The 27800-nt window shown below is 42.2% G+C and overlaps 2 protein-coding genes and 1 long non-coding RNA gene across 5 annotated transcripts in view; 2 read left to right on the top strand and 1 right to left on the bottom strand.

Moving 5' to 3' along the window:
• Positions 1-303: 303 nt before the first annotated feature.
• Positions 304-17549, bottom strand: NFYB (nuclear transcription factor Y subunit beta). Of its 2 annotated transcripts, none has more exons than XM_051784400.1 (7): positions 17393-17549; positions 9158-9251; positions 8520-8650; positions 6542-6739; positions 4749-4830; positions 1638-1717; positions 304-1423 (listed from the first exon to the last, which is right to left on the bottom strand). In XM_051784400.1, the coding sequence occupies exons 2-7, from the start codon at positions 9249-9251 to the stop codon at positions 1391-1393; spliced, it is 618 nt and encodes a 205-aa protein (XP_051640360.1). In that variant the 5' UTR covers positions 17393-17549; the 3' UTR covers positions 304-1390. The 2 variants fall into 2 exon arrangements, with proteins under 2 accessions (XP_051640360.1, XP_051640359.1); XM_051784399.1 differs by having other exon boundaries at positions 17365-17464.
• Positions 17550-17687: 138 nt separating this feature from the next.
• LOC127469734 (uncharacterized) lies at positions 17688-23781 on the top strand. 2 transcript variants are annotated; one of them, XR_007904047.1, is made up of 4 exons: positions 17688-18916; positions 20469-20590; positions 21924-22107; positions 23727-23781. It is a non-coding gene; the product is annotated as an uncharacterized LOC127469734 (long non-coding RNA). The 2 variants fall into 2 exon arrangements; XR_007904046.1 differs by having other exon boundaries at positions 21924-23775.
• A 3938-nt stretch (positions 23782-27719) lies between these two features.
• Positions 27720-27800, top strand: part of TXNRD1 (thioredoxin reductase 1) — a 38214-nt gene continuing 38133 nt past the window's right edge. The window contains exon 1 of the mRNA XM_051784379.1: positions 27720-27737. The gene's annotated coding sequence lies outside the window, so the exon portion shown is untranslated. The remainder of the gene's footprint in view (positions 27738-27800) is intronic.

Below are 27800 nucleotides of genomic sequence, written 5' to 3'. Positions count from 1 at the left end.
TTACTTTTTTTTTCTTTTTTTTTTTCAGAAAAGACAAAACCAGCAAGAAATTATATGGCAACAGTTGCAAGGTGCGGTTTGCTTAAATTAATGACACGTAGGTGGAAAGATAATTATTATATTACATTGCAGTCCACTGCAAACAGTAAAAATATCAAAGGTCCCAAAATTCAGTCTGAGTAAGATATATTACTGAAACCCCCACCATTACCCTAACAGGCTAAGACATGGCAACAAAATTACCCACCCAATTATTAAAGAAACAGAAATGTTACCAAGAACAGCTCACTAAATATACAGCACTACATTACCCAGGAAGAGTTTATTGCAAAACCAGGAAAGAGACAGCAAACTAGAAGTCTGTCTTCCATTTCAGGTTTGTATCACTTGTTCAAGTTTCAGCCACTCCTGCACACACACACACACACACACACACACACACACACACACAGAGGCAGCCTGCACACAGAGTCACTAACACATTTGAGTTCCCACAGTCTCACAGGAAACCTTAAAACATTTCAGTAAAAAGTTAAAATGAGATCTTTTACCACAAGGACTATAAAATCCCCCCCTCCCCCACTAGCCTTGGATTTCTAAGTTTTGGATTCTAAAAACCATAGATAAAAACGAAGGCAGAAAGACCACCTTAAAAATATCAAAGTAAGTTAAAGGAGAGTTAATGCAACTAAAAAAAACCTGCATCACACACAGTCAGTGCTTTCAACACTGTTGATAAGCTCTAAGCCCCTAAATGTAGTAGAGCATTCATTGGTTTTGATTAACTTTTAATTCAGAAGTTACATTAAAAAAACAGTTGTAGCAATTCTTTTGAGCTGCTCGTTTCATGAGGAAAAAGTCCCTTTCAAAATTTCAATAAATATGCTGACATGTAAAGTTAGTTGAGGTTGTCATGCAAGACAAGTTACATAACCAAGACCAACTCAATCTTTATAATAAAGGCAACTTGCATTCAAAAATGAACTTTACCCTTACAATTTAATTCAAAGGGTAAACATGAATTAACCCAGCTGTTTACCTGAATTACAAAAGTAACATGATTCAATATGAAAATAAGAAACTGTCTACAAATCTCTGACAGTAATAAATTGCAATATACAATGCATACAGGAGTTATACAGAGCAACAAACTCTTGTACAAAACAAAAATACTTTAATACCTTTAAAATCCAATTATTTTTTTTAAAATCATCATGAAAAAGATTTGAGTCAGAACTCACACCTCAATTAGTCAAGCTTCTGGTAGCTACATTACAGCTATTTAATATACAAAGAGATAAATCTCTTCACCAGTCATTAAAACTGCCTCTTCATTAGAGTTGCACAGGTTTTCTGTCTCATGTTCCCAGATAAAAAGTTTTCTTCAAAATCATGAGAACTGAATTTGTTGAACACCGGAGATCTAGAGAAAGAAAATGCAAGTTTACATTCAAATGCACCCTTTCTGAAACTGCACTGCAGCAGCAGCAGCTGTGAACTGTCGTGGTGTTGAAATGGCAGCACAGCCACCACCAAAGGACTAAATGAAAGCCATTCTCATCTTTCAGAACAGAGCAGCTGAATCAGTGCTTGAGTTTTAGCAGCAGAAAGGGAGAGTAGGGGATGGGATACAGTACCTGTTGATATGATGTTGTGTAGACCATAACATTCTGCTGTTGGCCATCTGTGGTTATTAAGCCTGCTGGCAACTGGTTAGCTGAAAGAAAGAGTATTTTAAAAAAGTTAGACAGGAGCTGCTGGATATACAGAGCCTTGTGTCCATTAAATAACCTTTGTGTTCCACTCCATGGCTACAGAGCCATTCATCTCCTGACAGCTACCATCCCACACTGCATATAGACACACTTGTTACCAAGTGTTATAAGTAAACAAGTTTCTTCCCATTACGAAGAAACACTTAGGAAACAAAATTCAACTTACTTTTAGGTTGTCTGATGCAAATTTAAGACAGCACCTTGTTTTTGCCCTGCACATGTCTGAAGCAGAACATACCCAGCTGTACCCTGGCAAATGGAGCGGAGTGGCCATCCTGACCACTGAGAAAGCAATCTCCAGCATTTGATATCCCAAGAAATGTGGGAAATTCAATTGGGTTTGGTTAGCACTTGAACATACCCATGTGTGAGGAACTCAATGAAATGGTTATGCTGCTTTATAAAACAGAACCCATCAGGAACTCCATAATATGGAAGCCTCCTGGGAGGCAGCAGAGATGAACAGAGACAGGCAATGGCAGAAAATAAAAGGCACTGCCAGAGCCTGACGTTACACTGGTTGACTTCGGCATGTCCTTCAGGGCATGCACAAGAGCTCTGAATTTCACACAGGAGAGAGGAGGCCAACAAAAAGAGTAAAAAGTACTTTTGAAATACAGAGAGAAGACATGGGGAGCGATGCTATAACATAAACCTTCACAATAACATGTACACTGAGCTCTGTGACAGAGTAGGTATGTTACAACTGCTACTTGGCAGCAATGTAGCAGAACTCTTAAACTGTAAGTTGAGTCACTGTAACATAACATTTTCCTCTAGGATGCAAACAATGGGGCTTTGTTTTCAGTCATTAAGTATAGACAAGATCTATAACCAACAAAAAATTTTGAAAACACAGTATAATCCTTAACAGTTTTCATTTGAAAGCTGACACTTGATGGCTTTGTAATTGGATTTTTGGTTGGTTGGGGGCTTTGTAGCTTTTTTTTTTTTATTTCCTCCTTGGTTGTACAAATTTTCAGTTACTTCAGTTGCAAGTTAAGAGATGCATTAAGATCACAGTGAGAGTGGCTCTGGCAGGTCTAAAATTTACTGCCCTTCAATCTGCATGTTTCACATCCAACACAGCTTAATGGCAAGACTCTGACCCAGCCTTGATGTGAGGCTAAAACAAATAGCTGAGGGTTGTGCCACAGCAGCACAGCAGTCACTGCTACTGCTGCAGTGAGACCATCATTCTGGACAGATCTGTAGCTGCCCCTCTGGAGAGAAATACCTGCAGCACTTGACATGGTCAGCTATTTCACATAAATTTTTTCTACCTTCTTCTACTACTGCAACATCTCCTTTGCATCTTGCCAGGACTTAATATTACTTTTAAAGTTGCTCTTTTCAAATCACACCAAATTGAGGTTTATTTCATAGAGTACTCTGAGGCTCTTAAGCCTGAGATATTTGAACAAGAGCTAGGAGCAGCCCTTCAGCCTTCTGAAGCTTAACAGATCACATCAAATCTGGGAGGGGGACAGAGGATCCATAGAGTAAGTTGATTTCTTGATTCCAGTTTCTATTTTCTGGTGGGCATTGTACTCGGGCTAAGCAGCCCATGAGCATCAAGAGGAGAAACTTTTTGTGAATTTGCCTCTTTGCCCTATAAAACAAGACAGTGGACACAGACACAATGAGAAGTTTCCAGCTACATATTCCCCCTCAATTCCTGAACAGCAGTTTAGATGCTTGAAGCGAAAATCAGAATATACACAAATACAAATCAGTATTTACATGAAATAAACCTTTTAGAACAATTTCTATATATTGATTCAACACTTCCAAACTGGACAGACTCCAAACAGCTGCAATGTAGAAACCATTAGCAACATACCCAAGGTAAAACAAGTAGGGCCCATAGTTGTGATAGTCCCTTACTACTTCAGAACAAGCAGAGCTATTACCTATGAGTGACTACAGATAAGATTTTACTATTTGCATTGCCTAATCTTTAATTATAAAATTAAAAGGGTCATATTAAAAAAAAATAAAGCTTTCTATAAGTCCACTGCAATATTTAAATTTTGATTCTTAGTTTTGAGCCAGTTTTACAAGCTTATCTTCCAGGCTGGAAGAGACCTGAAGAATCTGTATTAGGTATCCAAAGACATCAAACTGGGAGCAAAGTGTGTTTCTGACCCTGAATAGGTCATTTTGGTCCTCAGGCTTTGAATTTTTACTAGTTCAGCAGTGACTTTAAACAGAATATTTATCAGATACTTGAAAAACTAAATCTTATCAGTAGATATGACTAGAGCTGTGCTTACTAATTCTTCTTGTATCAGCTTCAACATTACCAGCCCCTAACATTTGAAAGCCAAGGTAAAGACTACATGCAGGAATCCCACCAACAAAACCAGTGCAAATCCCTACAACTGTCAGGCTTTAATTCACAGTATAAGAAAGAAGAACTACAGTGAATTCACATGATGATCCTTGCCCTATACCTTTTATTTGCCAATCTGTGTATTCTTTCAAATGTAAGAAATACTAAGTATTTTAGAATTATATGAAGATGACGTTCTTCTCTGCCTCATTCTCAAAGATGAGCTCCTCAAGTACTCAAGTCACTTTTTTCCCCCCACAGTCTTGCAAGCAGAACGAATGTGGCCTAAACATGTAGCTGCTAGGGAAAAAGAAAAAAAAAAAAAAGAAAGTGTAGAGAAAAATACTAGCACTAATATATGCATTTAAAAATCTTCCACAGTTGATATTAGCTATTACTGGAGTGTTATCATTTACCACTATATGACTTCTGACCAAAACCCTACTCAATAGTAGGAGTTTATCTCAGCACAGGTTATCCTCCAGATATCTCAAACAAAAATCTCAATGGATTACACACATAACATGTGGCCAGTCCAGGATATATTCCTCAAGTAAGAATTCTGATATCTAAAGGAACTGCTGATATCTAAAGGAAAGCCGTAGTAATAATATAATAAATTAAAAATTATTACTTACTAAATGCTTCCTCTGTGAGCTCCTCACTTAGGCCGTCTCCAGTTGTAACTGTTCCCGCAATTCCCTTTTCTCCTTTCATTGCCTACGGAGAGAGATAGCACAAAAAAACAACAACAAAAAAAAAAAGCTTGAGATTTTTTCAAAGTCCCATGAGCTCTAGCCAACATTTGGAACTTGCAGAAGAGTCACTGTGCAGCAACTGGAGCTTGGATTTGATAACATGCATACTACAAGTGTCTTTCATCTTAGCCATACTCCTGAAACCAAAACTTGACAAACTAGGACTATGTAGTTCTAAGAAAGGCTTTTCACCTTCTGCAGAAAGCCAAAGATCTGTGGTAATCCAAACAGAGCTGTTAAGAGCATTTACAAGAAATCACAGAATCTCAGAACTACCAAGAATGTGCAACATTTGCTTACCAACCACACACAGGCGCCATCATCATACAACTAAGAACTGACATTTAAAACCAAGATATTGAATTTCTCTTCCCACGTCAAGGACTACAGCCAGAAAGGCTATTGGCACAGAAAGCCAAGGCCTCCAGTCATCTGCATGCAGGTTTACAAGGATGAAGTTCAATGCTTTATGCTATTACAAAAACAGCTAAGAAAATAATATGGGCATAAAACGTATTCTCTGCAAGTGCTTGCTGCAGACTAAATACTCAGTTACAAAACAGAAATATTTCATTGTATATGGTACCCTGAAGACATTCTAGCTGGAATGGAGATTTAAAACTGATGAGCAAAGCTATCTGATTCCCCCATCCAATTAAAACCCAATCCAACTACTCTGCTACCACAGCATATATAATCTGCAAAAACAGTCAATTAAGAATGAAAGTAGCATAGACCCACTTCAGACTTCTTCAGTAGTACTGAAACTAGCTAGGCAATATTTGCATTTTTAATTAAAGCACATACAGCACTACCACAGCATGTGCAACTGCTACACAGCACTGGAAAAAGACAGTACACAGCAGTACTTCAACTTTTAGATTACCCCTCCTGTTACTCAGTTATCACAGTAAATGACCTTCTGGGAAGGGGAAGCTTTAAGTGCTGTCAGCAAATCAAATATCATTAGCGAGTCTGACCCCATTAATTAAAAAAACCTTAGGTCTACAAAACAAAGTCTGAAGAGCATACTCATCTATAGCAATGCCAATTTAGACGGGGGAGGCAGAACAGAACAAAACACCCAAGCAGAAGCAACTTCCTTTTTCAAAAAGTCTAAATTGCTGAAAGGAAAACACTTACTTTCTGCTAGAGAAGGGATAAATTAAACTACTATGTATCAAAAGCAAACGAGGGACAGGCTAAAAAAAAATAATTAAAAAACCCATTGAAGCAGATAGGTTTCCATGTGAATCATTATTCTAGCATGAGAAAAACAATTTTTCTTTTGCAGATCTGAAGTCCAGACAAACAAAAGGCATTAGGCTACTTCCACAGAGGATGTAGACAAGCACAGCTTTATTGACTGAACCCAAAGAGCAAATCCAACATTCTTAATAGGCACCTTTAAAGAACAGAGCAATTTACTACCACGAATATATTAGATAATTTATTCAGTTGAAAGCTTTAACTACTCTGAATCAGCAAGTCTAATCAAAATGCTTACTTCCTCCTTTTTCTCTTGATATCCTCTGAATGCTTTTAAACATAACATTACTCCCTGCCTAGTGGCTGTGAGATACTGTGCAAGTTACCTGTTACATAATTACAATGACAGAGAGCTAAACACAACTAGGTTAAATAAGTGAGGAAATACCCAAGCATATACCAACCTCTCTGAATTTTTGGAGGTATAACTTCAAAGGTTCAACATAGCTATCAAACCCCAACGTAGACATGGCAAAGAGAATATCCTCTCCATTGATGGTCTTTCTCTTCTCTTGGTGACACCTCTCACTTGCTTCTGATGTTATAAAGCTGATGAATTCACTTACACACTCTTGTACACATTCCTTTGCATCCTTAGCAATCTAGTAAGGAAAAAGTATCATAAAATTATTAATTAAGATGCAAGATTTAAAAAACCCACCACAAAAAACTCAGGGGATACACCAGATAATAAAGGAAACATCCCAAAACCAATTTAGGCAACACCTGTATAGGGAATCACTGGATGTCATCACTGCTCCTTGTAAGAACAGCTGCAATATGACTTTACCTATGTTTCACTATTTCAAGCAGCCTGTACAGACAACTGTCAGGATCTCCTGAAGTCCTAACTATGTTCTGTACAAGCTTTTACACACAGAAGCACCTCAGTACTGCTTGCTTTGCTTACCTATGTCTCTTTAAATCTGTTCATTACAATGTCATAGCCCACTTCCATCTTCCTTTTAAGAGACCCAGCAGTTCCAACCCCACTGCAGTATGTTCCCACAAATTCAGCAATGACAAGTATTTTTATCCTGAACAGATTCAGGGACTAGAAAATATGCCTAGCAGGAAGCCTTTCTAATGCTTTAATATTCTGGTATAAATTTTCCAAATGAGAATTCAAATGAAGAAACATATGCCCCTGGCAAGAATGAAATAAGTAAATGTGATTATTGTTTTCAGCTGGACAAAAGTAATTTTCATGACTTAAAATTACAGCAAGCATTACTCATGATTACTTGGGAAAATTTTAATAATTAAGATCCTGATTCTTCACATGAGAAGAACCTTATTTGTATTTAAAAAAAAAAGATGCAGTAATCATATGCAGAATCTTCACCAGTTCCTCTGATATTTTCAGACACATAGGGCGAGATTTTCAGAAGTCACCAGCCAGCAACTTCCTTTGCAGTTTTTCACAAAAAAACAGCCTGACTTTTCAAGATAGCTCTACATCCCATATGCTAAATTCTTGAGAAAAATCTCATCTTGATCACTAAAAATTTATGACAATATGGACTAGGGTAGAGTTTTTCACAGCAAAGTTATAAATGTAACACCCAGATCTCCAGAAAGCCCTGAACACTATGACAGTACAAGCAGATGCAAGTGAATTATGTCTTCCTTCTATTTAGAGTAATCCCAAAAAAACCCACCCCAGTTTTAGCTAGGCTGGAATTGGAATACAATAGAGAAACAGCAAGTAATAGGAGCCCTGCAAAGGTTTAAGATAAACAGGTAGAACAATCCAATAATTATACAACCACCAGCTCAGCAGAATGGATTAAAAAGTTTATTCTTAGAAGTAAGAAATAAAACCAGGGTTTCAATATCTGGCCTTATCTGCTACATGGTATAAGGCAGACTTCCTAGGTCACTTTGGCATGTGGGTATGTAAAAAATCAGGGTGATGGAAGGTTAACCACTCTCTTTCCTTCAGGATGAGGATCAGATTTTTATTTCATCCAAAATGGTTCACTTATTCAAAATGTTACGCACCTCCATAAAAGCAGATTAAGTCTCTTGAGAGAATTGCATAGAAAATATTTTTAGTGATACAGGATTGTCACCAAGTCTCATCCTTTACAACAGTTTCAGAGAACACATCTTGGAAAAAGAAAGCTCTTGAAAGCCCTATGAAGAACACTGTTCTGGATGCTCTAATTATAGTGGTTACTCAAAGCTTCCAGAAACCTAACAAAAATGGACTTGGTCTCAATTACCTCCTGCTCCTATTTTTTTTCCTTTTCTTTTATAAGGCTTTTATCCAATAAGCCAGCATCACTTGGAAAAATACACTGTTCTACCAGCTCAAGTTCACCAAAAGGAAGGAATAAAACTCATTAACACATTTTCTTTAACAGACAAGGGTATTACCTTTCCTGTTTGAGGTATGGCATTTTTCATTATTCTTGCCACATTTGCAATTGGAAGATATATATCTTGTTCTCTGAAACTCTCTTTTGAGCCATTTGTATCTTCATGATCATTCATGCTGTCCTCTGTGTCTAATGAAATAAAGAAAAGTTAACAGAAATGGTATTTGATAGACAGTAGGCAATAATTAAAGTCAGTTTAAAATCTTACACTGAAGGACGAAGTCCTTTGAAAGCACAGTGCATTAACACCATCAAAATAATTAAAAAAACAGATGTAACATCAGGGTACCTTTATAAACATATAATCTTTATCTCATTATGCACAGAAATGTACATGGCTGTTGATCACTAGGCATTCTTAATGTCATGTCAAAATACAAACTGTTTCCTAGGAAATCAATTTTTTTTGTCATCACCTCAAGGTCTCGGTGCCAACATTGAAAAATCCAACCTCCACCCTTCAGAATGCAGAAAAAATGCTTTACATCTGAATACCATTATGAATACAAACAACTGCAAATTCTTAGCTTGAGAAAAGATAGCAGAGAACTATACAAGAACTGGAAAGAAAAAAAATTATATATATCTATATATATACACACAGAGAAATAGTACATTTACTATAACATTTCTTACCATCATGAGGCTGTATCACATAGTGACTGCCACCAATGTAATCTCCAGCAATTCCTAACTGAGAGGCATCTGTCGTGGAGCTATCACCATCCATCTACAACCAGAGGAAGGAAACCTTTCAGGTATGATTGTTACACTGTTAAGTACAGCTGCTACTGAAAACCAGCACATTAATCAACTTAAAACTGTTAGACCAATTTCTGCAAAGCATAGATACTTTGTCATTTGAGAACAGCATCCTCACCTTTGTTACTGAGCTTTACAGTCAGTGGAAATAGAGAAACTGTTTTGTAAGGCTTCCCCAAGAGCTCAGCCAGAGGCACAGGCTGTGCACAGAACCATTTGGTTCATGCAGCACATACACAGCAACCTTGTGTTCCCAGGAGGGCCTGACCAGAACAGGTCAAGGCATTTGTTTCTCTGAACAATGCTCAAAACCTATACCAGGGCCCTGCTCACTGAATGCTTTACCTACTTATTACCACACAGAGTGCATCCTTCACTCACCTTTACGCTCCACACAAACAGCTTTGGTCAAGCCCACTGACAAACTTCTAGCCAGACCTCAGGACCAGCTCTGCATCTTCCTCCTCCTTGAGGCACCACTCACCCCTGTGTGCCTTCTGAGTTGTTTCCCTTTGCATTCCCTGGTCCTGCCCTGCCTCACTCCTCTGGGCATCCTTCAATGCTCCTCTCTCAATGTTCTGACAGGGTGGCCAACAAGAAGACTTCTTCTTGAGGCTTTGGAGATGGGGTCACAGTCCAATAGGTAGTTTGAATGCCAGGAGAAACAGGGATGCCTAAAGAGCCAGTACTGCCCTCCTTTTTACTGACAAGCTGCACACAGAGGCCCCAGGAAGGCAGAACTCGGCTGGATTCACTCGCTGTCCTACACCAACTGTACAGGTCCCTGGTGTCGTTGGAGAACAACCTTTGCCCCAAAGGGTCATGTGGTCATTGCCAGTGAGACCACACAGCTCACTTATTTCCACAAACATTAGCCTGGAGAGGGAGAGGCAGGAAGAAGCAACGTGGTGTTATTTTTATACCTACCCAGAAATATGAGCATTTAACCTCTCTCTAATCTGCACTTTGCCTGTGGCAACAAGGCTGAGTTCTGCTTTCAAACCTTCAGGCAACGTCCGGTGTTGCACTTGGCCACAGATGCACAAGTAACTCGAGCACTGCTCACATTTCAGGCAATACTACAACAGCTGGATGTAGCCTTAGGAGCTGCCCAAGAGAAAAACCAACCCTTCTACGTCTTCTTTATTGTAGAGTATTACACACACACACAGAGACTTTTTTAAAGAACTACTGGTCCCTTTTGATAGGCTTTTGTAGAACAGTTTCACTTCTTACACAGCATCTCTGCCCAAAGGAAAGGTAGTGTTTTAGGCATTAGCCTTCTATGTGCCAACTTTCACATGAATTCATTTCGTCTGCATTTTGCAGATACTGTGTTGGGAGATTTAACTTTGCTTTTCAATTTTCCAAAGGATCTGCTGTTTGCTTACTCAGCTCACTGTAATGACAATGCAAGGATATCATAGTCCTGCACGTCAAGATTACCAAAACTGACATCACACAACATTAAGAGAGTTGTGTCCCTCTCTTCCTTCTGCAATTTGAAACAATTAACATTCTGCAGTCTGGTAAATCCCAAAAGCTACCTCCAAAGTTAAGTTAGGATTTTCTGGCAGTCTCATTCTCAGTTTCAGCTCTCTGATCCATACCAGAATTTAACACAGGACCTCAACAATCTTTAAGCATCGAGTTTACTCAGCCCCAGGACCATTTTAAATACCTTGATCTTTCCTTCCCCCTCCTTTTTTAGTCTCCTATGAAACATATCTTCTAAAACATTTCCTTCCTTTATGATTGCAATATTCTTCAAATTTCTCCACTGGTTTCTGCTCACCCTCCTGCAGGCTACCCCATCTGAACCTTTATTGCCAAGACCCATCAATATCATTTGAGAAACCATCTTGCTTTCATTAGCCCAGCCCACCTTCAAAAGACAATTTCTGCTTGAATCTCTTTTAAACCTCTGCTGCATCTGCAGACAGTTTTGGCCACATTAGACTAATACATCCTCAAGGTACCATCTTTGCTTCTATTCTTTTATGTGTGCACATTTCCAGATCTACTTACAGTGTTGATTATTTCACCATTAGTGGGAATTTGTGTGAACGTTTATCAACATTATGAATCTAAAACAGTGATTAGCAAAATTGACAGGAAAAGGCTTGCAACAGAAAAAGGCAGATCTGACTCAGATAAAGAAAACAGGTACTGACAGCTTAATATCAACTGAAATTACTTCTGTCAGCATTACTTTAAGAAAGATTTTTAGCTGCCAGGACAACCTTGGGACAGGAGATTATGGACAGCATAACACCCTTCTGCATAACCAGGCCCTAATCCAGGATCACAGGATAATTCAGGTTGGAAGGGGCCTCAGGAGGTCTCTGTACTTCCACTGCTGCTCAAAGCAGGGTCAGCTCCAAGCTCAGAGTCGATTGCCCAGGGCATTATCCATCTTGAAGACCCCCACAGCCAGAGCCTGCCCAGCTACCCCATGAGCCCCCTCCACAGCCTGTCTGGCCTCACAGTGAGAAAAGGAGCCGTATCCCTGCACACCACTTCAATCCAAGTAAGTTGATGGAAGAACTTCAGCCACATTTGTCATTTAATTCAAATCTAGACCTAGGCATCTGAATATAGCAACTGTAATTAATATACCATCTAGTCACCCTACTAGTATTTCTTTGAGCCTGATGGATGACACAAACATGACCTTGCAGAAAGCTGTGGCCACTGCTATCCCGGTCATCTCACAATCAACACACTTACACGCTCATGTGCTACAGTTTTAATTTCAGATGTTCAAAACAAGTCAATCACATTATCTGATTGTCAAGCTCCGCACAAGGTCTGTAGTACACACAACAGGGCGCAGAAAACGAGAAAACACTGCTCTCAATACACTGTTGCTAATTAATCCCATTCCTTTAAACAAAGAGGCAAAAAACCCCTCCAAAGCCACAAAATACACTAAACTTTGTGTCCCTGAAGTTACTCTAGAAAGGCAACAGTCCAATGTAACATACAAACAACACCCTGCCTACACTAACTGCAGTCACTGAGAGACTAAAAGGACAACAGTTCTTATGCTGGCACGTTTAGTAGGAAGAGCTACCACTTTGGATGGAAATAGATGCTAAATTTCATGAACAGGAGATCTCCTGGGAGATCTAACCCTAAAAGGTCCAGATGGGCAAGAACTCCCCACTCAGATTTTGCTTTAACCCCTGGAGTTGTTACAACTTGCTTCAAAAACAAGTACCCGTTTGCAGACTATACGTGCCATTTGCATGGCAGTTTCAGCACACAGACACTGCAGTGTCTCTTAAAACAAGACCATTTCCTACCCCTGTGTGGCCACTGAATTGCACGAGGGAGGAGGCTTCCAACACCTGGTCTCACAGCACATACTGTGTACACCTGCAAGAAGTACTTACTACATGTTGGACATTATCCTCTGCCTCCAGTACTAGGAAAACACTGAAGCTCCTCCATGCATACACATGGACTGAATCAAGACTGAGAGCTAAGCATATCCGAAGTGACATGTCAGTCTCTAAAATGACCATGCCACTATCTGATTTTTATCAACAACCAGGAAGAGAAATCAAGGAAGTACAGGACACAACCATTTAGTGCTACACTGCAAAAAAAAAAAAAAAAAATCTGAATACAGAGCAGCAGCACAAAGTTTTCTGCTAGTGGTTTTCTGTTCAATTTTGGTTTTTTCATCTTTAATGAAAAATAATATTACTAGGAATATATAAATTACCTGATGCATAGAAATTAACCTGAGAAATACGTTAAAAGATAAACACTTCAGACATCAAAGGAAATTCAGTGATAAGATGCAAGTGAATGAACATACAGGTTTAGTCTGACATCTGGTATAAATATTTTGAAGGGTGCTTAAAAAAACATGCTCCTGTCAGCTGCCCACAACTCAGACCATTCCTATAACATGTCTATACTAAACTAATAAAATCTCAGTATCTCAAAGTAAATCTTGCATCCTGTTTAATCTTATGAGCTCCCTTAAGAGACCAGTATCTGTGGCTCAACTAAATGATAACTGAAGAAGAATGCAAGCCCAGACCTGTTAGCATTGAGGGGGCAAAAGGACTAAAGCTTAGATCAGTATAAAAGGAAAAAAAATTAAAACAAATCAAAGAAACATGATTTTTATCTTCAGAATGGGGAAGTTATCTGGCAATGATTTGCAAAACTGATCTCTTGAAGGGGAACCAAAGGCCTCTTGTGATTTAAGTACTTCATGTGGTATTTATTCACCCCGTCTCCCAAACTGCTACCCTACAAGAGGGACAGCAGAAAATTATATGCAATGAACTGAAGCACTTGACACACATTCCACACAGCTGTTTCTGCCAAAGAAGCAGGACAGAAATGATAATAAACTGTAGGTAGTAACCACATCAGTCACTGTAGATTAATTTTGCCACACCTTGTCACAAGATGTAAAGCTCTGAAGCAGTACATAACAGCACAGACACAACATGTTTTTTGAGCTTTCTGCACCCTCATCTGCTAAAAAGCAAAATTTTTCAATTGAAAATACAACTTTAGTTTCCTTTTATTTTTCAGTGACTCCTGGGGAACCTAACTCCCCACTGAATTCTCACCTGGCAGTGTCTCCTGCAGCAGGAAATGCCAGCTGGTGAATGTATTCATGAGACATTGCTCCAGCAGACACACAAAAGCATAAAGTTAAAATCCCTTAGCACATGCCTACAACACAAATACATCCTGTTCTCTCTCTCTCTCTCTCTCTCCATCTCAGGCTTCTCTAATCTCTCACAAAGTGTTTTTCCCCACAGGAGAATAACATTAGGAGAAGCAGACTGATCCTTAGAGAACCCCACAGCATCACTAAGGCTCATCAGCATTTCAGCTGTAGCAGGTTCCCTCCCTTGGACCACAAACAGGGCATTGCTATCTTTCCACCTTCCCCCTCCTCGTAAAAGCCTATCAACTTTACGTCTTATGAGCCCCAATGTCACTGGCCCAAGTCCCCTCCACATGGATCCAGCTATGCTAGAGCACATGGTGGCTCCTTCCCAGGCTGGCTAACGTCCACAAGCACAGCTCCAATACATATGGGTGGACTAACAACACATGTATTTTCACATCAAGTAGGAGTGGATCAGTGATATGGAGCAAGCAGGAGAAACCGAGTTTCCATGCATTCTCCTTTTTGGCAGCAGAAGAGAGAAGCTGGAGGGGAAAATAAACAAGATGAATAGAGGAACGGAGGCAGTTTTGTTGCTTTTGCATAAGCTGGAAGAGGGCAGCAGTGCTGAACAGACTGCACCAGCACCTCCTTCCTCCTACAACCTGACTGAAATCCCCATATTACCTTTCAGTATTAAGTTTTTGATACTTTTCTAGCAATTTTTGTGAAAAACTAAGCTGTTCTGTTTATTAAATCAGCATTCCACAAATCCTGCCTTTTTCTTTTGTAATGTTTTCTTTGGTTATGTTTTTCCTTCATTGCAGTAGTACCTCAAGTGTGCCAAGAAACTTTTTCCTCTCAAGCAACAGGACAAGCAAGAGTTTCACAGAGCTACTTCAGACCAGGCCAGTATTTTCAGCCAAATTGAATTTGCTGACACTTTCTTTTATTCTACTGATGTTATTTAGCAGGCATACATATATAGTCATGTTTTGCCCTTTTTACAAGCATCCTGCCACTCAAACAGCAATTTCCAAATACTGTGTTTCTCCAAAGTACTATTGCAAAACTCAGTCAAACTCCTTTCTAAGCAAAATTTTAAAGGTAGAGTGACATTAGAGATCTGCATTTGAAAGCACCAAAGGAAGAGCCTTGCAAACCTTTTTTAAATGCCGACAAAACAAGGTATCAGACTTGAAAAATTTCAGTGTTTAATGTTACCTATCTTCACAGTATCTTGAACAATCTTTTTTATTCCACTTCTGAATGTTGCCTCCCTTCATGTAGTTATTACCACAAATAAGAGTTAAGCTTTGAACTGCTGTAACTGTCAAAAACTGAAGTGTAAAGAGTAATATCCAGTGTTCTTGACTTCTCTCAAATATAATGTCATAGCTGTAAATGCTGGCTGCCAAGGCCATAAATAATCACCCACTCAATGCAGAGCTCAAGCGACTCAGGCAGACCTCATAATGATTCAGACTGAACCATCCTGGGTGTCCTAGACAATTACAGATGGATCCTCCCTTAACATTGTAACTGTCATGCCACAGGCCACATAACCAAAGAGAAAATGAAAGCAATCACTAGCTCATTGTTTAGAAACACTATGCTAATGATTATGTATAAACACCATTTCTCCATTCCTGCAAATCCTGTGAATAATGCCTGAAGTGGCTTCTGCCATTTTGCTTTTTGCTACCATTTTGCCAAAGCTTCTTTTGAGAAAGCTGTAATTATTTTTTTTTAATTGACAATAACTTCCATCTATCAGGATGACAAGCAAAGGTTACTACATGTGACAGAATCCATTCAAAGGCTGAACCTCAAATTTCTATGTTACTCACTGCCTAAAAATGTTCAGGTCATTGTTATCAATAATTTTGCACTCCCAAAAGCAATTCAAGCACAGTAGGTAGCTTTTACATGACAGTTCTTTGCAGAACAAAATATTTTTGGTTAAGCCTTGAAGAAATTGGTAAAGCTAGTTGTTGATTTTCTATTGCTGCTGTATTGCAGCAGGACCCACGAAGGGGATAAGTAATGTTATCGTTATAGCTGCAGAAACATTACCAGAACATGCCAAATTTTTTTCCAATACGACTGCCTGTGAATAACCTACATAATAACTCTTCGGGATCGCCAACTACATAATTTCCAGAGAGACAGAACAGTGGCTGGCACACACAGGTCTGCCCAAAAACACCTGCCGAACACACCCGAGTTGTGTGGACATTGATAATGGCAGGGTCCTGTCTCTCCCCGGCCTGCCACGTGTGTTTCAGGACAAGCGTCGATGCCACCCGGCTGTGTCTGTGCCAGTGCCAGCCGATCGATCCCGCTTCCCGATTTCATGCCCTTCAATGATGCAAACGCAGCCAGCGCAGGGGCACGGGGGAGAATCTTCCCACCTATACCCACAGCCTCCAAGCCTTCTCGCATCTGTTCGATAGGCAACTCGTCTGTCGTGACCCCTTGTTTACAAATCGAACAAGACGAGAGTCCGCAGTTAATCAGCAACTTTATTGTTGGTCACCTTGGATGTGACTCCCGCGCTGGCCGCACCTGCGGGGCCGAGGGGCCGCTCACCCGCACTGCCCGGGCCCCCCGCAGCCAGCCCGGCCTCGTATTCCCGCCCGCACCGCCACCCGGGTTACTCGCACCACATCCCGGGGCCTCGCCCTCCGCTCCTTATCCCTGCAAAACGCCGCCAAACCTTCCAGGAAATTTCTGTCCCGACAACGGCGCGGGGGGCACCGAGACGCGCGGCCGGGCCACTGCCCGGGTCCCGGCCCGGGGCCGTGGGCGTGGTGGGGGTCCCGACCCTCGCCCCCGCGGCGAAGGGAGGGGGCTCGGCCGGGCGGACACAAAAGAGCGCGGAGCCCCCTCCGCCCGGCGCGGCCGCCACAAAGCCGCGGGAGCGGCGGCCCCGGGGCACAGCGAGCGCGGCCGGCGGGGACATCGCACACCGCCGTGGCGGGGCCGCGGGAGGCCGCGAGCCCCGGAGCGCCCGCCGCCCCTCAGCGGGCCGGGCGGGTGCCGGGCGGCCGCGGGGCAGCCCCGCCTGCTGCCCTCACCCCCGCCTAGGCCGCAAAATGGAGCCGGAGCGGGGGGGTGGGGGGCCCGCGGAGAGAGCGGGACACCGGCGGGGGCAGCGCCCCGCCGCCCCTGCCGACGCCCCCCGCCGCCGCCGCCTCCCTCCGTCCCTGCCTGCCCGCCCGCTCCGCTCCCTCCCCGCCCGCCCGCCCCGCTCCGCTCCCCGGCCGCGCGGCCCCCGCGGCTCCGGCCGCACAAAGCGGCGCGCGGCCGGTGCGGGGCCCGGGGCGGCCGCCCCGCACTTCCTGGTGCCCGCGGCGGCGGCGCGGCGGCAGCGCCGGGGCCCGGGGAGGGAGACGGACATTTCATTCGAGCCTGCAGTGGAACCGGTTACCAATCATTGGCCGGAGCCAGGCACAAACCTCCAGTGCGGCCCTGGTTGGCTCCCTCCGCAAATCGGCTGTTTGGTTGGACGGAAAATGGCTGCGAAGGAACCAGTCCCAGCGCGGAGCCCCGCTTCCCGCAGCCGGGCTGCCCTCCCTCCGCGCCGCCTCCCCGACACTCGCGCCGGCTCTTCCCTCAGCGCGCTCCCTCCCGCCGGGCCGGCCCTGCCCTCCTCCTTTATGGAGGCGCCCGGCCCGGGGGGCGCCGGACCTGCCTCCTCCGCGGCTGGGCCCGGGTACGGCCGGCGGCTGGGGCTGCCCGCGGGGTCCGGGCTGACAACAAGGGCTGTCCCCACCAGAAGGGCTCAGTCCGGCAGGGCTGCTGCTGGTGGCGGTGCTTGTGTAGCACGGTCTCTGACCAGGCGCAGCTCTTCCCCGGGGCCGCGGTATCACAGGATCAAAGAATGGGTCAGGTTGGAAGGGACCACAGTGGGTCTTCTGGTCCAGCCTCCCAGCACAAGGCAGGGTCATCCTAGAGCACAGTGCACAGGTTTGCAGCCAGATTGTTCTGGAATACCTCCAGCAAGGAAGACTTCACAGCCTCTCTGGGCAACCTGTTCCAGTGCACGGTCACCTTCACAGTAAAGAAGTTCTTCCTCATATTCAGGTGGAACTTCCTGTGCATCAGTTTCTACCCATTGCCTCTTGTCCCTTGGCACCACTGAGAGGAGCCTGGCTCCATTCTCTTGACATCCTCCCTTCAGATACTGATAGACACTGATGAGGGCCCCTTAGCAATTGTCTGTTCTCAAGGCTGAACAGGCCCAGCTGCCCCAGCCTTTCCTTGTAAGAGAGATGCTCCTGTCCCCCAGTCATCCTCAATGCCCTGGGAGGTGGGGACCAGGGGAAAGAGTGCCCTTCCAGGCAATGTCCTGCTCACCTTGTCCCTGTCCTCACCCCTCATCACCTCAGTGGACAGTGCCTGCTGTTACCGGGGCAGACAAGGTTTTTATAGAGGTTTCTTGCTCTATTCCAACCTGTGTCAAGCTTCATCAGTTGAGAGGAGAACAGGTTACATCCCCCAGTGACTTCCTACATTTTGCACAGCCTTCATCAGAGGCTGATGAAGAGGAGTAGGTCGATGAAGGAGAAAGATGGCTCCTGGGATCCCAGTCCGACAAAGCTTTTGGTGGGACAGAACCTTGGGGGAGGGATCTGTGGGTCTGTGTTACCCCTTCCCTCTACAGAAGTAAAATCTCACTGCAGACCTGAAAAGATCATTTCCCTCTGGTGATATAGGGCCTAAAGAGCACGTTTTCCTTCCGCTTTTAAGCTTTGTTCTGAAGAAATACGGGCTGCTGAGTGAAGATGATAGTTGGACTGACTTCTCCACTGAGATTTATAAACCTCTCTTATGAAACATTTATATGAAACACTTCATAATCCACCAGTCCTGCCAATTTACCAGAATTGGAAAGAAGGATTTTCCTTCTAGGTGAAGGCAGCCAAAGACATTCCACACATCTGCCATCAACACATGTACATGCAATCTCCACAACAGAGGTAACAAGAATATTTTTGTTTTGTGCAGTTCTTCATAACCTGTAGTCGTTTTTCATTACATGAGGTTCTTAAGTATTTTAACTAAACTAGTGTGAAACCTGTGTTTCACAATAACCTCTGCTAGCATCCTCCTCTGATAAATACAGTACACTCCTTTCCTTGCTTTCTTCTGGTATTGGGATTTAAACACAGAAAAACTCAATAAAGTTTACACATTTCCACATGGTTTCACATAACAACATTAGTTTCATGTGTTTTGGTATATCACAAAGATTTAGATACACTCATCATCCATGTATTCAGATTTTTGAGTTTTGAGTTTAAACTGAAACATCAAGTGAGAAGAATTTTTCGTGGCCACAGGTTTTTACTGCAAATGCTATTATGCAGCTTGATTCTGCCTCCTAGGTACCATAAGCAGTAATAAGTTATTTTTTTTTTAAATGGCCAGAAGATGTCAAGTAATGCAAGAACACTAAGTCTGGGGCCTTGGGGAATGTATTTTCCCCTTTATCTATTTTATAGCTTTTGCTCACTAAATGCAATACCATGATGATACTATTCATCTTACTGTGGAGTCTTAAGATCTTTGGATGAATTCTGTCACGTCAGCTCAGAATTTCACAAGTGAGTAGAAAGATGAACACTGACCAGTGTGCAGGTTCTTCAGGGCACAGAGCAGACAATGCCCTTTTTTCGAACCACTAGTCAATATTTTGAATCTCCTTGATAACACGGCCCTCAAATCTTTCAAACTTGAAACAAAAATATTGTTTCTCCCATGGTGTTTTTGCTGAAATTTATCAATGTTGTTTTGATGGAAAAACTACTTATCCACTTGTTTTACTCAGTGCTTTTCTTTAGGACAGCACAGTAGGAACAAGCGTTCACTGTTATTGGAGACAGAACAGCACTCAGCGGTTAAACTTCTCAGCCAGCTGGGGCCAGGGAGTCCAAGCCAGGATTTCCCTTCACATACATTTTATTTTGTGTTCCTCCATAAGTAACAGTTTCTGTCACACATTTATCACTCATTCTTTAATTGGATTATTGTTTTATTCCTATGCTAAGTAAATTCTCAAACTCCATATTTCATGAGGTCATGACCTGTTTCCTGAGACTGTCATTTTGTGTCTGAAATTTTCAGTAAGGAAATGAAAATCTTCAGATATCTTCTGTTCTATTTAGTAGATGTTAGCTAAGAAAGCTGTCAAAGGTGAGCAAGTATGCTTCTTTAAACAAGAACAGATATATCAGCTTGCTTCAGAATGTGCCTTCCTTGTGCTCTGGCCTCTGTGATTTGGAAAAGTATGTGTTTGAAATGAGAAATTACAATTTTTGTAGAAATAGCAGTGGATGTGTGTGTGTGTGTGTGTGTGTTATTCTTCTAACATTCTCCAGAGTTCTCAAAACTGTGAAATTCTTAGTGTAACAGATTGGAAATAGGTCTGTCCTAAAACTATGAACTCCATGGTGCTTCAGGATCTTATATTCATTCTTGATAGTGATCTTTCTAATGCTTGTTATCATCCCTGCTTTTTTTTTTTTTTAGATTATGGAGTTCTTATTTATATTAGACAATCCTAATTAAAAAATACTTGAAAGCTGCTACAGAGCCAAGCAATGCTATGTGAAAAAGACTGAATGCAGAAATCCAGAAGAAATTATCCACAGGTAATTAACCAAGTCACAGTAGGATGAGACCAGATGGAATTAAATCAATTTCAAGATATTTTTATTTTTCCAAGGATCAGTATCTTTCTGTGGTGTTGAAAAATTCTTCAGCTACATAAGGGTGCCTTCCTTTTAGATAGTATTCCCCCTTTAGCACTAAAATTCCTGCTACCCCTGGAAGGAAGTGGTTGCTCAGGTGACCTTCGTATTGTGCCACCCCAGAGCTGTGAAGAGGAGTCATGAACAGGGCCTGCACTGTGACAGAGCACCTGAGAGGCAGACCTATAAGAGTAGTCAGCTTTAACACCCACACCATGAGGGCCAAAGGATGTGTTTATTCACAGCAGACTGGTACCCAGCCAAAGAGGGGGCTGGGCAGGTGCAATTCTGAAATTACTACATCCCATTTAGAAAGTGTGGTCCAAAGAGTGAGGTGCAAGCTTGGATTCAGTTCCCAGGTCTACCACATGCTTCTTGTATGACTTTGGGCAAAGGACTGTAAATCCAAGCCATCAGATTTCAACAGAGAGGTGTTTAAATACCCGTGAAAGTCTGAATTTTAGTGATATTGTGCCTCCATTCCCCATCTGCTGAATCAGTAGCAGTATCACTTTCCTACCTTGAGCTGAACTGTGAATGGCTTAGATACTGGGAAAGCAAGAGAGGTAAGAGGAAAGAAATGACAAGTGGAGCCACTTCCTGACGGCTTCTTGAGACTGAGCTCCTGTATGCAATCCCTTAGAAGAACTGAACTCATTTTTGAGCCTTTTCCTCACTACTACTTAACTTCTAGCCTTTCTTTCACAGGATGCACAGAAATGCAGCATGTTGACACATATTCCACTTAGTAAATCTGATTAAAATTGACCAACATTTCAAAAATTACTGGGGGGAGGTAAGGCATGTAGCTGGTGCATAAATGCCTAAGTCTTGTTCCTTTAGAGAAAAGGAAAACCAACTTGTTGTTTTCACCACAGGAACAGGTAGTTAAGCAAGTCAATATAAATATATCACTGGAAGTGTAGCTGTGCTAGTTAATCTCAACCTGGTGGGGTTAAATGTGGCTGGCAGTAATCCCTTTGAAAGGTACCCAGAGCAGAACTGACTTGTAATCAGGTAATTTATATGTTAAAACATGTCTCAAACATCAAATATAAACATTCCACAAGAGCAACAGAGAACTTCAAAGTACACGTTCAAGATGTTGGTCCGGACAGAACCATTTGAAGGACTAGAAGAGATTTTGACAGAACCCTCTAACGTGTCTATGAGTAATACAGCAACAGGTGGAGGTAAAACTATAACAATATCTCCTCTGTTTTGTTTTCAGCAGAGCAATGACAGAGTTTTGAGATGCAATCTGAGAAGAACTTGCTTTGCAACTGTGCCATTACAGCCTCCTGGATAAAACCATTTGCATTGGTTTTGGCTCTTTTCAAAGCACAGGAGAAAAAAAATCAATGCTCAATTTAAATAGCAAAGGATGAAACCATTTAGCTTTTCAAACCTTATGACAAGTAATATAAAGTATAAAATGGAAGGGCTAATAGCTCTGGTAAAACTTTATTTTTTGTAGCTAAATTTATCACACATTTCCCAAGTGTCATTCACGTGGGTTTGTTTGATATCCTTGGCATTCAACTGCATTCTATGGATATTTTTTGGATTTTCTCCCTGTTATCAGCTACATGTGGGATTGAAATTTCTTAGTAGAACAAGTATGGTGAAAGATACCTTTTTTAATTCTACTGTGCAAGAGGACAAGCTGCTTAATGGTTATGCAGTGAAACCCTACATCTCCCAGGGGTGGGGATTCTGGCTTCCATTACGTCTCTGTTTTGGGTACTGCAGAGGGAGCTCAGAAGGCAGCTCAGATGAAGATGGAAAGTGAGGAAATGTGGGCTATTGCTCAGTCCAGTTCCGATGGCAAAGTTAGAGTTACAAAAACCCAGAGGCTGTTGGCCCTGACATAGTGGACTTAGGGAGTACAGACTCTGGAGGGCTACAGAACTAGATTTTGCTCTGTATCATGAAAATTTATCTTTATAAAGCCCATATTCTCACACTGTGTCCATATGGCTGATTTGCAAAATAGGTAATAGGTTGATCTTTTTGCTTGGCACATGTCATGGTTTAACCCCAGCCAGCAAGTATCACACAGCTGCTCGCTCACTCGCCCCACCTCAGCAGGGAGGAGAATCACAACAAAAAAGTAACCTCATGGATTGAGATAATAGCAGTTTAATGATTAAAATAAAATACCATGGTATTACTACTACTACTACTACTAGTAGTAGTAGTAGAAAACAGGAGAGAGAGGACTAAAACTCAAGAAAAACAAGTGATGCATGGCACAGTTGCTCACCACCCACTGACTCATGCCCAGCCTGTCCCCAAACAGTAATCAGCAGCTTCTGGACAACTCCCCTCAGTTTGTTTTCTGAACATAACATTCTATGGTATGGATTATCCATTTGGCAAGTTCAGATCAGCTGTCCTGGCTGTGTGCTTCCCCAGCTTCTTGTGCACCTGCTTGCTGGCAGAGCATGAGTAGATGAAAAGTCCTTGATTTAGAGTAAACACCACTTAGCAACAACTAAAACATCAGTGTGTTATCAACATTATTCTCATACTAAATCCAAAACACAACACTGTGCCAGCTACTAGGGAGGAAATTAACTCAATCGCAGCCAAAACCAGGACGGCATGAATGTAGGAATTCAGGACTTTCCTAGAAGAATCAGAGGTTTACAGCGGCTGTGGCAATTGGGAGTGTTTGTAGTTTTCTTCCTGTAGACATGGGATCCCAAACTGCACTGATTCAAAGGTCTGTGTACATTACCATTGTGTCATCAGCATCACAAAACCAAAATTTTCCCCCTAGAATCTGTCACACAGGTGGGATCTTAGCAGTGCCCCTTCACTGTCACTAACATACTGACTGACAGTGTCGCATTTGCAGTGTAGGCAGAGACATAGATTTCTTCTGTCAATTTAAACATGAAAACTGGAATTCTTCTCACTTGAATTTGTCCAAAGTTAGGACTAGGGAGAGGCTCGCTCTTTAGAAATACCTGTCTCCAGAAGGATGAGTTACCATCTGAACATGCCTGTCTTTCTCTGTCGGCTACAGAAGGAGCTCAGATCCAGAGCTTGTACAAGAGGCCAAACGTTGAGGTGACTGATCTAAGGCAAGAAAATGAATCTAAGCTTGAAAAAATGGCCAGTGGTATTTCAATTACGTTAATATTCTGAAAATGCAAGGACTGTGTCAGCTTTATTAACGCTAATATTTAGGTGATTTTGCATTCAGCACCGAGAATATTGTCCTTTATAAGAAGGTGGCACTGTGGGCTTTCATTTACTGAGACAGCCTTCCTCCCAGTTTATATATAGAAAGAATATATAGAAATCTTTGTGGGAAAAGAAATTCTAATATTATTTTAATGATCACTCTTATAATAGTCACAGGGAACTGGGAATCAATTATTTCAGAAACGACTGAGGGATTGTTCCCATTGATGCACTGTTTAGATAATCACAACTCTGTCACAGATTCTTCAGTAGCAATCAAGTACCAAATACATTTGCTATAAAATGTCTTTACCGAGATTTCAAGACAGAGTAAAAGACCTTATATTTCATCTTTGTGAAGAACATTATCAGTGACTATCTTAATGTAATTACTATTTTTATTAGTCCTTCCAGTATCTTATGGACTTTTTATGCATTAGTTGAATTTATCACGGGCAATCTCTTAATCCCAGCACTGGCAGTTCATGCAGTCTATGCCTTATAATAGTCCAATACTGAAAACAGGATGTACGTGACAGATTTTCAGCACAGATATTTCTAATGAGACAGTCCTTGCTGTCCTGCTTCTTAACAAAGCAGTTCTGAAGATCTGCACTAAATTTTCATGTAGGTAGAACTAAGAAAAACAGACAAACCCACACAATCACAGAATGGGTCAGGTTGGAAGGACCACAGTGGATCATCTGGTCACACCTCCTTGCTCACACAGGGTCATCCTGGAGCACATAGCACAGGATTGTGTACTTGAATATTTTCAACAATATTTCCACAACCTTTCTGGGCAATCTGTTCCAGTGCGCGGTCACCTACACAGTAAAGTTTTCCTCATGTTCAGGTGGAACTTCCTGTGCATCAATTTCTGCCCATTTTGTCTTGTCCTATTGCTTGGCACCACCAAACTGAAATAGGGCTTCAGTCTCCTGCTGACTTCAGTAGACAGACTTACCTCTGACCCTCAAGAGGGGTTTGAATTGGTATCTGTGTCAGGGAGATACTACAGTATACTGAGTGCACTTCAGCTGTATGCTCCTGAAGACTGCTCTCCTTTGTGTGTCCTTATGACTGGAAAAAGACAGCATGAAGATTATTTATGAGGAGGACAGCAGCAGAAATTTAAATATCAAGTGTTTTCTAAAGAGGGAGGAAGCTACGGTCTCTCTCCCAAAGAGTCTAAATAGTGAGAAAAAGACAAAGACGGACAAAAATATGTGTAACATGTGGACAAGGCATCAGATCACATTATTAATAACTGGAATATACTGCATTTTTCTTCCATCCTCTTCCTTCCACTTTCCATTATTCTTATCATCATATTCTGTTTACATTTCAGGGGTCCAGCACAGGACCTCATGTATATGTGTAGTTCAGTCAACTAAGAATAATTTAAAAGATAAATGAATGTACTCAACTTTTCTTAAGCCTCATAAAAAGTGTAATTTCTAGGCAAAATTTAAATAGAAAGAGGGCAGATACTTCTGGAATGTGGCCAGAAAAAAAGATTTAATTTGGAGAACACTGTGAGAGCAAACAATAGGCCTCTGTGGAGAAGGACGTAAAGAAGTAGGTAAAACTGGAGAAATTATGATCTGACACGATAGTAAATCACCCAAAAGAAAAAAGTTTAATTGGTCCTTGGAGCTGATCACAACCTGTGATTCAGGAGAAAGCATGAAGCCTGTGGAAAACAACAAAGAGGAGTTATCAAGTCCAAGATCAGTAATAGTCTGACTAAAATAAGAGTTAAGGAACATTAATTCTCCAGCTGTATTTTGAATGGCCTAAGGGAAGTGTTTGTGAGAAGGTTGTAACAACCTGTGTTAGAGTAACACTGCGGGAAGCAACCAATTAAGAGGAGTGGGGTAAAGAGGTGAAAATGTATGCTAGTGTTTGGGTGCAGCATCAAGATTCTGTTTTGCAGCAAGACTTCTTGGTTATAAGTGACCTTAGATAATTCTGATTTTTTGATGCACTGATTTTCAAACTTACGAAACATCTCAAATGTAGAACTTCATTTTTACCATTACTTCAGTGGATCTTCACCGCAGCAATGTAAGACCTTTTTCTTTTCTTAATAAAAGGAAATATGATTAGAACATAATTGCAAAAGAATAAGCAAAATGAAACACCGTGAATGAGGAACAGCACTCCAAGGTGGTTTTTTAAATTTGATTTTTTTCTCAAATTGGCTGAATTGCCAGCTGGTAGTTCTCATTTAACAAAAATATTGAGATGAGGTTTGGTGGAATAGAGTTTCTTCTCTAAGCTTGTTCAGCAAATTATATTAATAACTATGTTTTTGAAGCTGTAATAATTCCTGAATACCCGTAACAGTTATTATCCTCATTATCATAATAATTTTTGTTGCTATAGAGATCTATATTGAAGGCATAATTTCTAAAATCATAGTGGTCATTCCCACAGTAAGTTCAGAGACTTTTTTCCACTTAACAGTCATAAGTGTAGTTGTGTGGTTTTTGGTATTTGAAACCCCAGCTGACACTGGAGATATCACTGCAGAGTAGAAGAGTAATACAGGAATACAAATAGGAATTGATTAAGTGTTCTGTGCAAAAAAAGCTAAGGACGGGGAGGCAATGCCTCTTAAACATCAAGATTCAAAGTTACTATTCTGTTCTCTTTTTTCCCTTTGTTGTCGTTCACTATTACTCTTGTAGCAGAGTACTGAGAGCTGACGTGGTTGGAGTCCTGCACTGAAAGACAATCACAACTCTGGAAGGTTATAGGATAAATAGATGTGATGTTTACATTTTACACTGGGGGACTCTTAGGACTTATGCAGGACAACAGAGCAACTCAATGGTCACTGATGCTAAGAGCTCCTCAGTCTACAGCATTCATTTCATTGCTGTGTGTTGCATCACAGCATCCTTCAGGCTTACTCAGCCCCAGAGCCCAGCAGTCAATCTGAAATGGAGAGCCCAGCAGTAAATTAGCCCAGCAACTAAGAAGATCCATCGAACAACACCACTGATGATTGGTTTTGCATCCTTTTAAATCTTTTAAAACAAATGTCAGTATTTGTCATAAGCAAGAATGCCGATCAGATAAATTGCTGTGTTTGGTGTAACAAGTCACGTGCTTCTTTTCATATGAAGAGTGAAAAAAGCTCAAATTGGACTGACAGCGAAGAAAGCTCAAAGTGGACCAACAATAGCAGCAGATATTTGTGAGCAAGTTTGGTGGTGGTTTACAGGGTCACTGCTTTCATCTTGCCCTGTCCAGCTTCTCGGCCGATGCCAGAAATCCTTGGCAGGCTCTCCTCTTGCCAATTCACTTGAAAGCCACTACGGTGGGGCTGCAGCCTCGGCAGCCCTGTGAGACAATGGTGACAAATTATGTCCTGAACCCAGACAAGAGAGCACGATAAGCCTCCTCAGGCTTCCTGCCTCACACAGTTAACGGTTCAGTTAGAGTGTTTTTTCTGTATATATGTTTCTTAACATGAGCTGTAGGGAAAAAACCCCGTTCCTGAAGCACCTCCTGAGCGCCCGCCTGTCGCCGGCATCCCACAGGAGGGAGAGCTCCGGGGAGAGCCCATCCCGCCGCCAGGGGGCGCCACAGCCCCGGGCTGGCTCCGGCGCGTCCGTTGCCATCGCGACGGGGCCGGGCCGGGCCGGCGCGGCCGCCAGGGGGCGCTGCCGGGGCGGGGGGGCGGCCGCGGAGCTGCGCGGGGACCCGATCCCGGCCCGGCCCGGCCCATTCCATCCCATCCCATCCCATCCGACCCGCGCCATGGGCAACGCTCTAAGGAAGAGCCAGGCGGTGCGGCAGGCGCCCGGCGGCGCGCCCCCGGAGCGGCGGCGCCCGGCAGGTAGGTGGGCGGGCGGGCGGGCGGGCGAGAGGGGGGCACCTGCCTGGCAGCGCCTCGCACCTG

The sequence above is a fragment of the Manacus candei genome, unplaced genomic scaffold, assembly GCF_025592945.1.
Source record: "Manacus candei isolate 608988 ecotype Guabito, Panama unplaced genomic scaffold, ASM2559294v1 h1tg000018l, whole genome shotgun sequence".
In the NCBI taxonomy this organism is placed as follows: Eukaryota; Metazoa; Chordata; class Aves; order Passeriformes; family Pipridae; genus Manacus; species Manacus candei.
This window is presented reverse-complemented; position numbering and strand designations above follow the sequence as displayed.